General features: G+C 37.5%; 1 protein-coding gene across 4 annotated transcripts in view; it reads left to right on the forward strand.

Moving 5' to 3' along the window:
• Nucleotides 1–11,527: 11,527 nt before the first annotated feature.
• The window catches only part of LOC107746841 (drebrin-like protein A), a 38,339-nt gene continuing 31,300 nt past the window's right edge, over nucleotides 11,528–18,566 (forward strand). For all 4 annotated transcript variants that reach the window (XM_016561170.1, XM_016561171.1, XM_016561172.1 and 1 more), the window contains exon 1: nucleotides 11,528–11,832. In XM_016561170.1, the coding sequence (XP_016416656.1) occupies nucleotides 11,747–11,832 (86 nt within the window). In that variant the 5' untranslated portion in view covers nucleotides 11,528–11,746. The remainder of the gene's footprint in view (nucleotides 11,833–18,566) is intronic.

Genomic DNA, 18,566 nt, shown 5'->3' on the forward strand with positions numbered 1-18,566 from the left:
AGTAGGTTGCAATGTTTGGTATTCCTTCGCCACTCCCCTCTGTTACTCCTCTGCTCCGCTACCTCTGCAGTTAGCCAAACTGAGGCAGAAACTATCGATCCACTTCCTGTAGTGTTTGATACGTTGCAATGTGATGCTTCACTTTGCACTTTACATGCGCAGATACAATCGGTGCTCAGGATTAACCTGCTAAATGTCACAGCGTTCAACCATTCACCCATTATATCTTTAAGGGGCGGTTACACTAGACTTTGAGCAACAGTTGTGATGTGATGTCACGCTATGTGCTGTCTTTAAAAAAAAAAAAAAAAAAACAATTCTGCAGTGCTGCGAACCTGCAAATTTAAAGTTTGTGTTTGTTTAATTCCACTAAGCTGTCAAGCCATGACGTAATGATCTTCTATTGGTCACGTCTAAACATGATACAGATTTGCAGGTCAGAGTTCACCAAACTTGGAACGTTGTGTTTCCAGTATCCAACATTTGCATGCGTATGAATGGAAGGAAAAGTGTAGTGTTACCGCCTCTTTATCTTAATAACAGAATATCCCAACATAAGCTGTAAATCAAAAGTGTATCCTTCTTTTTTGATTGAAAAGCTTTCGATTTCAAGCTTTGAAACAGGTTTTGTGGTTAAATTGACAGTGATATGCTAACAGCCACTCTCGGTTTGGTTCCTCTTTCAGACGTGCATGCGCTGTGAAGTGTTGTTAGCATCCGTTTGCTAGAGTCTGTCTCGACAGCCTTCCATCTGAAAACATGAGTGCCTACGACCATTGTTACACTTTCCCTACATTCAAGTATTTCTCGGTGAAGCATGTTTGTTTTGCCTGTTTCGTGCCTTTTAACAAAAGTGTTTTTAATAACTACTTTGGAGGTGAGTGAGAAATCGGAGACATTTTAAGTTTTCCATGCCACCCTTTTTCTATTTCTGGCTTTCTGATTTCGCTTCCTCAAGGCTGCACCCTGCTTTTCACACCAGACGAGCTGAAATCATCAACAGCTACAAAAATAGACATGCAGAGCCCATGTGCTCAGACAGGCCGATCTGCACACAAAATAATAAATAAATTACAAAAAAAGAGGGAAACAGAGAGCAGATGCTGTATGGCTGTATGCTACCATCTTCACCCGTAGGGGCACTTTTGTAGGTTCATCCCACTAAGATGCTGTATTTATAGGGGCAGACAAATAAATGAATGTTTATAGATGCCGCACTATGCCTAAAGGCTTAATAATTAGTAAAATAACGAATGTAAGACCTTAGTGTGTATTTGCAGACTGGCTCTGCGATAAATTATGTACTTAATCGCAGCTTTCCTGTCTGCCCCTTAGAGTTAAAGAAGAACAATCCGAGAACACATCAGCATGCTTGTTGGGATGGAAAGTGTTGTTGGGCTTGTTAGCACTTTTTGTTCTTTGACTATTTGCTTTTGCACTTTTATTTTAGAGTTGCTCTGCCTTTGATGTGCATGGCATTGACTGTTTCTAAACTACGGCTTTTGAAAACATTTTGTAGCATGGAATGGTTTCTTCCATTAAAAAGGTGCTCCTTATGGCCCTACGTATTTTGTGCTTACATAAAAAAAAAAAAATCCCTCATACTTACAAGACTTTTATGTCGGTTGCTCAAAGTCTTTGTACCTTGTGCTTTAATCGAATATGCCTTCATTGACTTCAAGGACATGTGATGTGTTTTTCTGCTGAAATTAGGTGGTTTAGTAGATTTCAAATAAACAGTATTAGAAAGGTCTATTAGCCCTCAAAAGGATTGTTCACCCCAAATGCAAATTCTGTCATTTGCTCACCCTCCTGTTGTTTCAACATGTTTTATATGAATTTATTTCTTCTGAAGAACACAAAAGAAGTGTGTGGCATCCATGAAGTCAAAGGCATCCAACTCAACTTTATTGTATGGACAAACATTTTTTTCAAAACATGTTTTTTATGTTCCACAGGGGAAAAAAAGGTCATACAAGTTTGAAATGACGTCAGGGTGAGTAAATGACGACAGAATGTTCATATTTGGGTGAACAACCGTTTTAAATTGAGAGATTGACTTAGTGACTAACAACAGGAAAGACAGTATAACTGCTTGCTAAATATGCACTTTAGCTTAAAATTTGATTCAAATTATATTCTTTGTGGATTTTCTTTCAATTTAACAAATTGTAAAGTATTTACCGGTGCACGTTTACAGGCAAGATGTGCATGGGAATGGTCTAAGCGCTAACTTGTATGTAATTATGAATAACAGTAGCTTTCATTAATAAGGAATTATCATGCACTTTCATCATGTTATTGAAAAAAATTAATAATTTAAAAAAATCTGAGCCCTTATTACAACTTTTAAAAAGTCCATCCAAAACCCTTACAGATACTTATTGTTATACTAAATGTTTATCATGTTCATTATTAATGACACATTGTGGTTGTAGTTCTATTTATTTAATAACAGTTCAGCATTAGAATCCCACTAGTTTAAAAGAAACGTGAGAGCACTTGAGAATTGTGGTCTATTGTTGTGTTACCGTGCCTTTAATTGAAAAAAAAAATCTTTCTGAAGAGGTCACTGCCTTTAGTTTTGATCAAGGTAATTGTAGTGCACTAACACACACACACACACACACACACAAACAACACCACAAACTTTAGCTGACAGCCATCAGACCACTGTAGGCCTATTGCTGCATGCCTGTGGCCAGCATGTAGCAATACCCTCTGTTCTTTGAGTGATGATGTGAAATATTTTTATGCTTTCCCCCCTAACATTTTAGATGTTTTCATCCCTCTTTGATAGTGCTGAGCTGAGTGGAAACCCGTGCTTGTTGTGAACAGTGATTATAAGCATTTGGATGAGAGTGAATGTAAACACATGCACATTAACAGAGTCAGAGGCACACTTGCACCCTCTACAGTCAACTGAAGGTCAGGGTTTTATTTTTTTATTTTTACAAGGCTAAAGGTAATATAAATTGGTGTAGGACAGGGGAGATATGTTACACAACATTCTTTTTGGAATATGACTTTGGTTTAGGTGTTTTCTTTTGCAAAATACTAATACCAGAGAGCTGTTATTGTGATTGTCTGATTTTTTTTATTTTATGAAAACACTCAATATTTGTAATAAACTGGAAAGGTTAATCACATCTTACTGCTTGTAAAATTAACAATCTGACCTCTGGTCATAGGCAGAGACCACTTCAAGCCCTTGTTAGTTTCTTTGTTTCAACAGAGCTCTCCAACCAACTTCCTTTCTGTGCTCTGAAATCCACCTTCATCTCCATGAAAGAAAAGGGCCGTATTACTGAACAACATCTGTCAATTATAGTGGAGCACTTGTATGCCCTTTGGCAGACGCTGTCCCTCTTTCCACTTGGGGTGAGGTGTCCTTGCCATTTTTTGTCTTCTTGAGGTGAGGTAGGTGTCACTGACTGTTGACCCTACCCTTGACCTCTCTTCCTCTTTCAAATCTGTGACTATTTAAAGCTGTTTTGCACTTTGTGGTTTTCTTTTTAACTTCTTGATTATTGTTTCTGATACCTGTTCTGTAATTATTGTTCTTGTTCTGAACCAGAAAAAGCACACACACACACCATACACACTACTAAGGGCTTTTAAAATATAAAATCAGAATGTTTTGCTGCTGTTGCAAAAAAGAATAAAGAAAAAAAAAGTTTTACTGAATCGTTTGTAATATTTTTGAACAACTGTGATTTGTACAAAATGGAGCAAAAAAGGGGTTGGAAAAAGGTTTTCTGTTTCAGTATTTTAATGTTTGCTTGGCTTTTAATAAAACTTAACTGAACTCTTTGAACTCTTTTATTTGTGTGTGTTTTTATTTGCTATGAAATGTTAACTATTGATCATAAAAATGGTTACATTAACACATTTTAATATAATAATCATTTAAAATACATGTAAAAGAGTATAACTGTTCTCAGATACACTGTAAAAAAATATTTTTCAAAGTTGTAAATAAAACAAAGATTAGCTGTATTGGAGTTTTAAAAAAAAACTTTCAGTCCTTCTACTTCAAAATGTCATGTTTAATTCAAGGTTTTACTTCTGTTTTATTTGTTATTATAAAGTTACAAGCAATTTCTGAGTGAAAATGATTTCAAAGTAAATCCTATACCATTTTTTTTCAGTGTATCTTGCACATAAATGGGAAATGTACACAATTTTATGTAAGATTTGTACAGGTGATCAGCTCGTTATGTGGAAAGTCAGTACTGTAAAATGCCCTACAGAGGGAGACATACACAGTTTTAAGCGTTTCCTCTCGTTAAACTCTATAATAAATATATTTACCTAAATATTATATATATATATATATATATTATATAATATGTCACATATATTTTTGCATTAGAAGTATGACCATTTTTCCATGTACTAATAACACGTACTGCTAGTTGAGCTGCTTAGGTTTGTTGCAGAAGCACTACTTTTATTCAGCTGGCTCTTCTTTTATGTCTCTCCTTCACAAAGTAGCAGACAAAATGGCTGAGTCATCCCAAAGTGACTGCCTTCCTTCCTCCAGTCCCTCAGTCAAACGCCTGAAACAGTCAGATCAAAATGTCAGTCCCCAGAGGTGATTTAATAAAATAGTTGTAGTATGAGGTTTTTGGTTGTCATGCAAACACAGACATGGTAATGATTTCCATAGGACAAGGCGGTTGCAGTGTTGCATTGTTTGAAGGAATACACGTCACTTTATTCCCTTCAAATCTTTGTACACTGACAGTTGTAGTCTCTCTGCGGGTATTTGCAGGTTTTCTGCTCATTTATCTTGTGAAATCATGATCACAGCTATCTAGCTGGTTTTCTCTCTTTCCGTTTCTCAATGCACTTTAGTTTATCACATTAAAACAAACTACCATGCAATCTCTATGTGTCATTTATGTTGTGAAATGTATCACAAGCGTGCTATGGATTCTCAGCATTGCCACAAGGGGCGCTAAAGCAGAAATTTGCCTAAATGGCTGTGTTTGAAAATGTTTCACTTTATGAGTCCTTCACACGAAATTCTTGATAGTGCAAATTCCTATTGAGGACTAAATTAGCTGGGTTTCCATCCTAAATTGTTAATTTAAAACATAGTGCGGTCTTGCTTTCGGAGGTGAATGCTAGCTGTTTGGGAACGCAGTTCCATTCTGGGAGACAATTATACAGAAATACTTTGACGACAGTGTTTGCTTGGGCGTTTGAGAATGATCGTAACATTTCAAATGCTGTGCAACGAGATCGGTCACATGACTTTTTTGAACGCTCATCCGGAATTTATTCGCAAAATTCTCCCATTGTTTGCACAGGGTGTCCGCGGGTCCTTAATAAGTCTTCAAATGTCTTAATGTTTTCCTAATATAAGGCCTTAAAAAGTCTTAAATTCGGATTCGATGGGTCTTAATTATTTTTGGTCTCATTACCGCTAAAATATCTTCAGTCTGACGGACCTAATGACTGTTTTCAATCATTGGACAGACCGAATTTCCATTACAGGTTTAGGTCTTAAATTTCATATAAGGTGGTATTACAAAGGTCTTAAAAAGTCTTAATTTAACTTGTTCAAGTCTGCAGAAACCCTGTTGCATTAACCCTTTTTCGCACAAATCAAAATCCACCTCAAACGAGCATAAAAACTTTTTTGCGAATCACTCGTTTCTGATGCGATGCTTAAAAATGCTCATAAAATGAGGGTGATGGAAACATAGCTGACTGCTCTATGTACTCTATCGCCCCCTTGAGTAGCCTACTGAAGATTCTACAGATGTATTGTTATAGATTAATAGTGTGGGCCCTGTGTGGGCATAATGAGGGCTTCCTGGGGGCTAAGTGAGGGCAGTCTGTGCAGGGCCAGCTCTAAGGGGCCAACGTTTTGCCAATGAGCAAATTCTCAGGGGCCCTGCGCTGGCAACTCGCTGGGGGCGCTAAGGCTAGTCCTAAGTGGGCCCGTAAAGGGCCAGTGCAGGCTTGTTTGCAGACTTCTTTAAAGGGGTCATATGATGCGATTTAAATTTTTCCTTTCTCTTTGGAGTGTTACAAGCTCTTGGTGCATAAAGAAGATCTGTAAAGTTGCAAACACTAAAGTCTCAAAACCAAAGAGATATTCTGTCACTATGTGGGAAGATTTGCATAACGCCGCCCAAATGTTCACGCAAAGAAAGAAGGCGTAACTTTTATTCTCGCTGTAGTATTGTTGTTGCCGCTGCCGCCATGTCGTGAAGACGCTGTGTGCTTCGTTGTGAAAGCGAAACTATTTTGTTTGGTCTTCCAAAGAGAGGACGATATCTGCTTCGTCATGCCTAGAGCTGATCTGTGCTGGTCGCTGAGGGAATACATCAACTTAGTGCTGTGGATCGCCGGATTGGCTTTCACCGTTTTCACCGCTCCTTCGTCGGATCTGCCGGGACCGCCGTTCTCGATCCCGCCGCCTCAACTCACTCTTGCCCGGCCTCAGCTCACGGTAAGCCGGGGCTTTCGCTCATGCTAGGCCGCTGTGTTTTTCGTTGTGAAAGCGAAACTACTTTGTTTGGTCTTTCAAAAGAGGACGATATCCGCTTCGTTATGCCTAGAGCTGATCTGTGCTGGTCGCTGAGGGAATACATCAATTTAGTGCTGTGGATTGCCGGCACATTTTATGGAGGACTGTTTACTGATCCTGGGAGAGTTACGTTAGACTAAAATGCCGGCAGTTCTGACTCACGTAAGTACGTTTTCTTTTATCATTTGCCACTGATGATTCAAACGCGAGTTTTGAGCAGTGTAGAGTAGCGCTTGTTGTTTGTCATTTCTTCGATTACAATTGCAGACATGGTTTTATGTTTACGCAATGCAACGCAACGCGTAAAATGACAGTATAAGTCATTATAATCAGTAATTATGTTATCGATACTCATGATTATACAAATCACTGGATGCAACAAATGCCTCGTTTGTAATGGGTTTTAATGTTTTTGTCTCGTCGCTCCGGCCGGACAGGGCATCACAGTATGGTAGGGGCGTAACATTTCCGTCTCACGCTTGAGGTATTCGGCCAATCACAACGCACTTGATAGCTGGCCAATCACAGCACACCTCGCTTTTTCAGACCGATGAGCTTTGTAAAAATCGACGCGTTTCAGAAAGGCGGGGCATAGAGGAGAAACAATAATGTACAGTATGTGGAAAATAATGTGTTTTTTTAACCTTAAATCGCATAAACATATTTCATTACACCAAATACACAAAATACTGTTCTTTTTAGCAGCATCATATGACCCCTTTAACACGCACAAGCGTGCCACATGTGGGAGTTCAGACTGTGACAACTAAAGCATGGGATCTTCATCTTCTGGTGTAATGAGCGCAGCACTAAATAATGGCTATGTAAACAGACTGGAACCCAGTGGAGGATGTTCCCTGAAGTCTCCTCACAAGAATGTGATAATACTGGAAAACATAGCAAGCATTGTTTGACCTTTTAATGTCATTATGCCATGAGAAAGCAAACACAAACTGCTTACAACACTGAAATCCAAACCCTTGAAGTAAACGTTTTCCTCCCCCAATTACGAATCTTTGCCTGCATATTACTTAATGCTTATTGAGCTAAAGAAATCCATAACTTAAACTGTGACAGTGTTTCAATTTTAGAAATTGGTATGAAAAGAGTAGGGTTGAAATTATCCACAGAAAATTTTTGTGAATCCTGACATAGTACCGCTCCATATGATATGGCAAATATGCTGTGTGTCTTCAACGTAGGCATTCCAAAAGGTAATGAATTCCCAGGAAGTCAGTGCTGATAATGCTAGCATTTACTTAAGATAATGCATTCAGAGATGAAAACACAGTATCAAACGTCTAGGAAAGGTTGATGAACTGCTGGATGCTTGAAAAGGATGGAAAGAAGCAAGGCTAACAGAAAACATATGATGAAAAAAGTAATGACTAAGAGAGGGCAGAGGTCAAGCTATAAGCCTGGACTAAAGGCACATATCTTTGGTGTGTTAAACTTTGACATCTCTTTCAGGTCTAAACACATTGAAGCATGACTGTGTGTGTGCATTGCATGTGTTCAAGATGTAAAGGCGGACAAATATGCCAACGCTGTAACAGACAGGAATGGTCTTGAATGTTATTTCTTTGTGCAATGCATCACTTTTAATGAAACTATGAGGCGTTATAGTAGAGCAAGGTTTTCAAACTTTCCGATGCCAAGGCCACCATAAAGGATGATCTATTGGCCAGGGACAAAAATAGACTGTTGACTGACTATTTGTAATAGACAATATTTTTCCTCAGCTGAATAACTGTCAGTCTCCCAAAGCAAATGATTAAACCTGATAATATTTGCTTTGTTGACTGCAATCCTTTTTTGTATCCATATTAATGTGAGCTTGCATTTACATGTTCTCTGCAAAATTTTGTGGCCAAAATCCAGGCGTTTTCAATAGCAATGACTGGAATCAGGACTTTAGGAAGAAATTTCCCACACAGATTTTGCTCATATTCACGTTGGTCACACAAATTTGTTGCGCTGACCAGCAGAAAGCTGCTTGGTATGAAAGTAACTTCTTTGTGAGTGAGACTAGTGAAATCTGTGTGGGGAACTTTTTTGCACTCATGTGACACTCCCAAAATGTGTGGATTCCCAATGCAATGACTGGATTTCACAGAGCAATGATACATGTGACCGCAACTTTAGAGTAATCTTAAATGTTTGAACCTGAAAAAACGCTGTCAATAAGATAAAACAATTGCAGTTCATCTTATGATCTGACTTCAGACATTCTTTAGAAAGTAGAATGAAATGGATATATTATCAGATTATGTAGTAAATGTGTGAATGCAATAAACATTTAATTAATATCTTGAAGTAAACATGCAAACTTTGACATTCCTAGAAAAGATATTTGTAAAATCTTTTTTTTCCCCCACTAATTTTTATACCCTTCCACCACTTCCAGCCTACCAGGGGCCCCTGGACCTCAGTTTGAAAAATTCTAGAAAGGCCAACATATAGAAAACTTTGTTGTATGTAAAAAAAATTGTATGACAATAGGCTTTATCAGGCTCAGTCAGAACATTTAGAAACCACATGAGGGCTTCATCCTCCATTTTGTGTTTACTCTGTTTTAAATAACATTATTCCAGTGCTAAAGGTATTCCTCTCAAATAAATAGCACTTTATCATTCTCTTAACAGCACAGCATCTTAAACAATCTCTCGTGTCACTCAAAAGGAAATACCAGACGTGGTGTCATGTCAAACACAACAGCATAACGTTCAAATCTGTCAACAGGGAAAGCAACATGAGGCAGGAAGCTGCTGAGATCATGAAGGAATTCGGACATTTTGGCACCCGTTTGTTTCAGATCATGTGCCACAAACCCTCACACATGCCTCCAAAGAGGATGTTTTAGGGGGATCCAGCGGTTTAAGCTGGGATCTGTGCTCTAGTGCACATCTACCCTTAAACACAGAGTTTTAGACAGGCAGTGGGGGCCCTTCACTAGCAGAGCTCTACAACATGAATTAATTAAACCATAAAGATAGATGATGTAATGTTTAAAGAGCCAGCCGGAGGAAGATGTGGGTTCAGTTTGCGTTCACGGCTGTGTGTGTGTGGGTGTGTGGAAGAGAATGAGTGGGTAATTCCTAACTCCTGATTCCTAAGAGCAATGTTGAACTGACGTCAGTAAAGTATGAAGACTAAACTTCTCTTCTCCTGTGGGTCAATGAGGGTATTTTAACCTTTAAGCATCTTTCATCATTTTGTTTAATCCTATGCACATCTGTATAATCATGAACATATTTTGCAAGAAATACATCTGAAACAGTAATAACAGACGATGTACACTAGATCAGGCTACACGAAAAGCATAAAACATCCTAAGAGGTAACGGATCAAAAAAAGGCAAGAGGAAAGTTTCAAACTGTTTTGTTGAAAAGTGTTTTCTGCATATAGTATGGTTATTACATTTATCTAAAACTAAAATTATAACATTTTATTACCTGAAATACATTATACTAAGCATTGCATTTTCAACAACAACAATGCCAGTTTAAAGGAGACTACATCAAGTTCAGATCCCATGAAATCGGCCCTGCTGGGACAAGGGTCCCTCCAGAGATCAATGCACTGTAAACGGCTTCTCAGCTGGCTGCAAAGCGCTCCAAAGACTGCTCACAGGAAGCCTGTACAAAGAGAGACTGGCAGCTCAATAGCGTGTCAGTGCAGGACCAGTGGACTTCCAGCCAAACTCACACTCATTCACTGCTATACTTCAAACATTAGCACAAAACAGGAGCAAAGATCTAAACATTTTGACTGAATATGCACAGACTCGTATAGATGCTCTTTTTGTGCACGTGATTTCTGTCTTTTATGGAATCCAGGAAAAAGAATGAAAATAAGAACAAAAAGACTAATTAAGTACTAAAGCATTACACTAACAGGGGCTTCACAAGTTCACATGTAATCGAAAGGGGTAAAGAATAAGCATATTTGGCTTGCTGTCCTCAAGGAGGGTTTCGAGCTTGAGATTTGGAACAAACCCGTACTCCTCTGGACTTCCCTGGTTGGCCGAGAGAGAGGTGTTGGATTGGGATGCTGGAAAACTGTCCCTGAATGGAGGTGAGAGAGGCTTTCTCTGATATTCCTCTCAAACTTTGTTAAAATAAACTTCATTTTCTAACTTGATTCTGTCGACCCTCGGCTGCATGGGGGCGCTGGAGGATCTATATATATATATATATATATATAAAAAAAAAAATTTAGGGCTTTAGGGCTGTCAATGTTAATGTGTTAACTTATATTGTTAACTAAATATATTCATTGTAATTAGATTGTGATTAAAAAATTAAGTCATTTGAAAAAATACTGAATGTGACATTATTACTATTATTACTGTTTGCATTCTGCTTTTTTATTTTATTGACATCCATAATAACAGTGAGAAATAAAACACAATTCTGCATAGGCTATAGTTTTTTTTTTGGGGGGGGGGGTAGTAAGGCTCCAGCCGGTATGTGTACACACTAGAAGTACACTGTCAACTTGTCAGTAATTAATTTTCAAATGATAATATTTAAATAAACTACTTAGGTTGAGATTCAGTGTAGGACATAAAGGTCAATTATTTGATTTTGCAAATGTTATTTAATTTTGCAAACATATAAACAGTATAAATGGGTATACATAAACGGTAAATATGGCCTCAAAAAGTTTGAAAACCTCAAAAAAAAAAAAATAGTAGGCCCTATGCACTAAAATCCAAGATAGCTTAAAATGTGGACCTCTCATGACCCAATTCAACAAGAATGCCCACAAACCCATTTCAAATGCGTCCTTGTGTTTAAAAAGTCTAGAATATAAAAACTGGATTCAATTATGTTACCTCCAAATTGTTTTAATGTGACCGTACATACCACGGTCTGTAATTCATGTTAGCAGCAACCGAGATCAACTGAAATTGTGCAACAGCAGTGGTGTTTTTTCCCCTCAGAGCAGAGCAGGAGGTGGAGCTTTTGGGGAGATTCCTCTTCATGAAGTTTTCCAGCAGGACTGATGCAGCACATCGGCAGTGTTCGCCTCCACCTTCAACTCCAACAGCCCTTCACCTTCAGAAGTTACAAATCGCCTGCAAAACTCACTGAATGCAACTTTGGATAAGGGAACTGATTGTTTGCTAGTGACACAAAACGTGTGTTGAAGTGCACTGGTTTGTGGAGTACATAGAAACACTCCAGCATCAGGATGAGAGCGATTAACTTGGACACGTACAGCCTGTCTCTGCTGACCGCTAAAGAAGACGTTCTCAACCCGAGAGCATCCACCAACTGGTACAGTAAACATTACTTATTAGTTGTGTCTCAGTCTTAGCGAGCTGCCTGTCTAGACTGCATTTTTGGGCGTCACAGGCGCGAGAAACATTTTTAATTATCACATAGGCAACAAATCGAAATGTTGTCTAGGTAGGGAGCTGATTTGGTTTTGAGACACAACCGAAGGCGTGCATTGATGCTGCTTTGTAAATGATATTGCGCAGTTGCTTTTTAATGTCGTCAGATTTCGTTATTATTTAGCCTACGTTTTGAATAATAAACATTTGAATGCACTTAAGTTTTGCACTGTGCTAAGAAAGTTGAAACATGTTCAACAATGCAAACAAAAAATGCAGAGTATTGCTCTCCTATAACTCTGGAAGTACTTGTTTACAGTACTTTTTGTGGGAAGCAAAGGCCACTTCCCTCAAGCCTATCCCCCATTGCTGAAGATTTAGGTCACTGAAGGTGTTTTTTTTTAAAATACGAATTTGAACGGAAAGTTATGTTCCTGTGGAAGTGCTTGATATGACACTTCTCCTTCCATTTCTCCCTTAGTGTTTACCTGTATGCAAATGAGCTCAATTGCCATAGGCTACTGTATATAGGTGCAAGCACGAATTATTAGACCCTGTAACCTGTAGGTTTTAAAAACTTGAATTTGACCTATATATGTTCAGACCAACGCATGCACAATAATTACATCAGTTGTAGGCTATGTAATTAAGTGCATTTACATGTCTTTCACTGTGTCATCTTTTGTTCAAACGGGATGGAACTTTGCATGCGTTCTCAGACTTAAGTACTGAAGTAGACTCTCTGTTTAATGACAATCGCACCATTGATTGTTTCTTAGTTATTTTAATTTATTATTTTATAGCGCCACCAACTGGCCGAGCCCAACTAAATTTCTGAGGTCTCCTCAGAGTAAGCTTCTGCATGCATTCTTCTTCTTATGCATTAGTTCTTTAAAATAACTATTTATTTTTTTTGTAAATCAGACCATGCGCTACATTCTTTATGGAGATTTCCAAGTTTAACATATTTTGATGATTAGAATATGTTGCACTCCAGACTGCACATTTGCAAAATATGGTACAGACAAATTACAGGTACAGACAGTCAAAAAAAAAACAAGGACTAGTTTGCAAAAATAGGTTTTTGAAAAATCCAATATGGTGTAAAAATTCCTTTGCAGAAATAAAATGGGGTATAAATAAAAAATTTTGATCCATAGCTCCACCTGTATTTTATGTTTCTACCATTTGTGGGTTATTCTGTATATTAAGTTGTAAGGTAGAAAAAGTATAGGCTAATAATAATAATCCTAATGAATACAATAGTGTTCCCAGAAGTTCATTTTTGGACCCATAATAAATAAAAAAAATCAGCTGGCTCAGTGTTCTAGAAAATGGAACCATTTATTGGCCTATAAAATTATTCAAAGTTTTTTGCTGGTTCCTCATTTTGTGTGTGTGCATTTTGGGTTGAATAATGTAAGGAGACCAACCAGCCTCTTTCTTTTGTGACTTTCTACCATGATGTCATGAAGTTATATTCCGCCTCAGCTTCGTGCTTATGCAGAGAGTAGTAGTTTACAGTGTGGTTTGCACTAAAGTGGACACCCACATGATTAGAGACACCTTTTTCTGAAGCTGAATACATTTGCTCTTATTCATTTAGAGAAGAAGTTAATAGCCTGTTCCCACTCGCCGCTTTCTCGACTATATGATGTCATCTTTTGTTGGCTTTAAAGTACTCATTGAACACATTGCAAAGGTGACAGTAATTATAGGCGTTTCAATATAATCTGCATGTATCAGCTTGGATATACATTTGTTCAAACTTTAACAACCCCTGATCTGATAGTTCAGAAGTCCTGCAGTGTCTTTCCTCTGTGTCAGATCTTGGCAACTCACGTTTGTTATATCAGCAGTGTCATTGTCTCTCCTGTATTTCAGCAGGCTCAGGCTAATTCCTGCAAACGCCCGTCAGTGGCTTCCTAAATGATCCAGGCAGCACCCATTCTGTTTTTCCACATGCTTAATCACCGTGGAAACGTGCTCAGAAACAGTCGCTGACGCTTTAGGCTTTACAAGCCTATCAGGCCCATTCATGTACTGCATGGTTCTGTCTGTTGACAGCTGGAACAGTGATGGTGAGGGTTTGTCGACTTTATATTTCACAATGTCATTTTGACATGTCAAGTCACTTTAAATGGCCCATAAGCAGATGCTGAATGTAAGAAGTGACAAAAGACCTGTGAATTTTTAGCAAAAGGGTAAACTTGTACTTCTCCACAACAGTTATCTGTTATCTCTGTACTTTTGTGCTCTGAACAATTGGCGTCAATGACTTATTGAGCTGCTCAGATGCACTTTGAGCGCACTAGAATGAGAAACAGCTTCTGCTGTCAGCAGTTTTTACATGATATGGGGTTATAAACTTTGTTTATTGAAATGAAAAATAAAGTTATTTGCCAATAAAATATATTTTTTTGTTCATAATCATATCTGTTACTTTCAAGCATCCACAGTATATGCTTGTGTACTTCTACTTGACTACATTCTGTTATGGTGCATAACTGCATAAATGACCAAGAAACAAAAAAAACAAAACAAAAAATATATATATGTATAATATACGTATATACAGGTGCATCTCAATAAATTAGAATGTCATGGAAAAGTTCATTTATTTCAGTAATTCAACTCAAATTGTGAAACTCGTGTATTAAATAAATTCAATGCACACAGACTGAAGTAGTTTAAGTCTTTGGTTCTTTTAATTGTGATGATTTTGGCTCACATTTAACAAAAACCCACCAATTCACTATCTCAACAAAATAGAATACTTCATAAGACCAATAAAAAAAAAAAATTAGTGAATTGTTGGCCTTCTGGAAAGTATGCTCATTTACTGTACATGTACTCAATACATGGTAGGGGCTCCTTTTGCTTTAATTACGGCCTCAATTCGGCGTGGCATGGAGGTAATCAGTTTGTGGCACTGCTGAGGTGGTATGGAAGCACAGGTTTCTTTGACAGTGGCCTTCAGCTCATCTACATTTTTTGGTCTCTTGTTTCTCATTTTCCTCTTGACAATACCCCATAGATTCTCTATGGGGTTCAGGTCTGGTGAGTTTGCTGGCCAGTCAAGCACACCAACACCATGGTCATTTAACCAACTTTTGATGCTTTTGGCAGTGTGGGCAGGTGCCAAATCCTGCTGGAAAATGAAATCAGCATCTTCAAAAAGCTGGTCAGCAGAAGGAAGCAACCGTACATCAATGGAAAGTTTATTTATTCAGCTTTTAGATGACGTATACATCTCAATTTTAAAAAATTGACCCTTATAACTTGTTTTGTGGTCCATGGTCACAAATTAATGTTTATATTTCACTATGTTGTTGTTTTTAATGAATTTTTTATAAAATTAGTAAAATTGGTTAAAAATTCTCACCGATCCCAAACATTTGAACAGTAGTGTATATCTCTTGACAAACTAAAGAAAGTGTGGTGTGAACACCATTGAATTTCTTCTGATTATTTTTGTGTTCCACAGTAGTAGGAAAGTCATACACTTGGAAAATGTCGGTTCTCTGGTATGGAGGTAGTAACCCTGTGTCAAACCATGACAGATTCTTCATGCTTGACTTATCAGGCTTCTTGAGTTAAACATGGCAGGCTTTTCACATGCCACTCAGTAGTTCTTGAGAAGTAAATCTTAGCAACTGGTCCTTTATTTCCTCGTAGCATTTAGCAGCTGCAGTGTTTGCTGTGGATGGGAGTGTAGAGCTCCCAAAATCACACATGAGTCATATTCGGTCATTGTTTTGAAACTAATGCAGTAAAAATTGCTGCTTGATACTGTGAAACATGTTTTTATTGTTGTTGTTTTCATTTGTAGAAGTGCCCTGCAGTACAAGAAATGATATGAGATACAAGACAGTGTGATTATCTGGTTTTGTAAGAAGTATACAATTCATAACTTATTGTTTTGGTTGTAAGCCATAACATATTGTTGTTATATTGGCAGGGATTTATTGCGCTCAGTTTGAATTTGTCATCCTAAGTCTTAGGCAGGCAAAGACAACTCCTGAGGGATGTGACTGGACTGGAACTGATAGAAAACTGTGAAGGCGTGGCATTTCATTCCAATGAGCTTTGTAGGAGGTTATGATGAGAAGCCACATTTGTGACATTTGAATCTTGAAGGTGGCTTCAGCCCCCTTTAGACAAAGAAGGATTCAGCCACTGTCCTTAACCTTTTCACAGAGTAAAGATGCAACTGTTAACTTACTGCACACACATGTCTTTCCATGGTGATAAAGTGATGTTTTTTGAGGAACTCACCTGCATGTAATGAAGGAACAGAGCTCAGGTTCAGTGTGGCTCAGGTCTTCATCTCCATGCTGTTGGAGCACAAGTTTATGCATGATTTAAAAGCCTCAAGTTGCAATGTTCTCATGTTACAGGAATAAAACATCTGCTGAGCATGGTGAGTTATCACCACAACAAGACTATTCAGTACTAATAATGTAGAATGTAACCTTAATTGACCTCTGGTAGTTTTAATGAAGTAGTATAAAAATAATTCACATACACATAAATAAGAGAAGTAGGAAATACATGCAATCATTTTTTCTTATGACATTAATACAGTTTTCATAATTGTCCCATTAAACACATTTTTGAATGTCCCATCAGTTTTCAACACACACCATAAAAAACTTTTTCGAAGTTGTAAATAAAAAAAATTTTGTTTACAAAAAAATTATAAAAAATATGATTATGTATTATTTCAGTCTTTTTACTTAAAAATATCATTTTAGCTGTTTCTTTGTAATTATTTGTGAAATGTACTAGTTTTAAATGTTTCGAATTAAATTGCTTCAAAATAAATCATACAGCATTTTTTTCAGTGCAGTACTACCATAATACACAGTAGGGGTATAGCAGTACATGTATTCATACCCAAAACTCTTGGTACAGGACTTTTGGTTCGGTACACATAACAAAAGAATAAACAGAAATAAAATATCCAGGATGTAAGAATATTTACCAAGATCTGAATGAAAAAGTGTAGTGATACAGCTGCATAGCAATATTCTGAGGTCATTAATAATTTTGAGTGTTTACATTTACCATTTTTCTGGAGAACTTCTTAACTCCTTGCTTGGCCAGTGTTATTATTTTCTCAGTACTTTCCTGTTCTCTGTGCACTTGAAATGTTTATAGTACTGTGAAAGAAAGAGATTGAATTTTGAGACTGAACATTGCCATTAAAGTGGTTGAAAGATAGTAAGTAGATGTTTCTCTGCAGAAATGCCTTATATGTATAAAATGAGTTGATAAAAAAATGAATAAATAAAGTAATAATTATGTTTGACAGCTTAGGTATAAAATAAGTAGTCTCTCTGTGTAGTTTTATCTGTATTTATCTAATACCATCTGTATACTTTGATGTGACTTGATCACCATTTGGTTTAATGTCACAACATATTATGTTTCATGCAACTAGGCCAATCTGGCAATTGAAATAAGATATTATGCTTGTATAGTTTTATCCACAGGCAACAAAGGTTTAATGTACCAGCGTTTTTCTGTTCCTGTTTCAGCAAAGTCCATTTCATCACATGGTTGTCCAAATAGTTTGTAATTAAAAAATGACAATATAAGCCATACAGAGATATTTCAGACTGTTGAAAAAGTCATCTTAAATAAAAATCAATGAGAATGGTTTATCTAAGTACTTTTATAGCATCACCTTGTGGGGCTATTTAGTTTTATGGTGGTTTGGTTACCACAGGAATGTTTTATAGTGGCAGATTAGTAATTAAGTTATTAAGCAGTAAATTAAGAGGTATTTTAGTCCCTTTGACTTTGTCCCAGGTAAGTGCTTCATTGATTTGCTTTAAACATTGCTTCAAAAGACCCATGGGGTTTCCCAGATATGCTGATGATACAGACAAATAAGTTGAAGGTTGGTGGATGTGTTGATGTTCCTCATGTCAGTTATCAGAGTTTATGCCGATAGTATATGTTTCTTAATCCTTAAACTACCACCTTGAATGACCAATTATTGTTTACATTGCACTCCACTAATGCAAAGATACAGAATGAGCGTCTTTGGCAATAGTCTGAATGGATGTTTGTTCACAAGTATGGATTGGGACTGAAGCATATGGCATATTACTTTGTGTTTCTAACTCCCATGGCATTCCAGAAAGCAATGTTCAGACATTCAGTATGTCTCTGTTAGCTGCCTTACACAAGCCAGCTCAAAATGTGACTCAGAATCCTGATAGTCATTCTCCTACAACCTCTGAAGCTGACAAATATATATGGATTTCAGATTGAGAAGTAGGGTTGTGACGGTGAGGAAATTTTCCCACCGGTTAATCGACGTGTGACAACACCGGTAATACCGGTATCACCGCGTGGGCCGGGTGTTCCCTCTTTTCCTCACTTTCCTTCACTTTTAAATAGCTTGTAAAAGCGGTGCGCGTTTTACTTTCACTTTCAAATAGCAGCAATTCGGCGTAAAGCAATTGTTCGTTTTTAGTTCGTTTGAATTTTCCCTCTTTTCCTCGCTTTCCGTCCTTTTAAATAGCTTAAAAGCGCCGTGCGCGTTTTACTTTCACTTTTGAATTAGCGGCAGTTAGGCGTCAATTGCTTGAATGCAACAACAAAATACAACGTCAAACTCACTTTACCGTATATCTCAAACATAGAATTTTTATTAACAAA

The sequence above is a fragment of the Sinocyclocheilus rhinocerous genome, unplaced genomic scaffold (assembly GCF_001515625.1).
Source record: "Sinocyclocheilus rhinocerous isolate Xijiao unplaced genomic scaffold, SAMN03320098_v1.1 scaffold468, whole genome shotgun sequence".
Classification (NCBI taxonomy): domain Eukaryota; kingdom Metazoa; phylum Chordata; class Actinopteri; order Cypriniformes; family Cyprinidae; genus Sinocyclocheilus; species Sinocyclocheilus rhinocerous.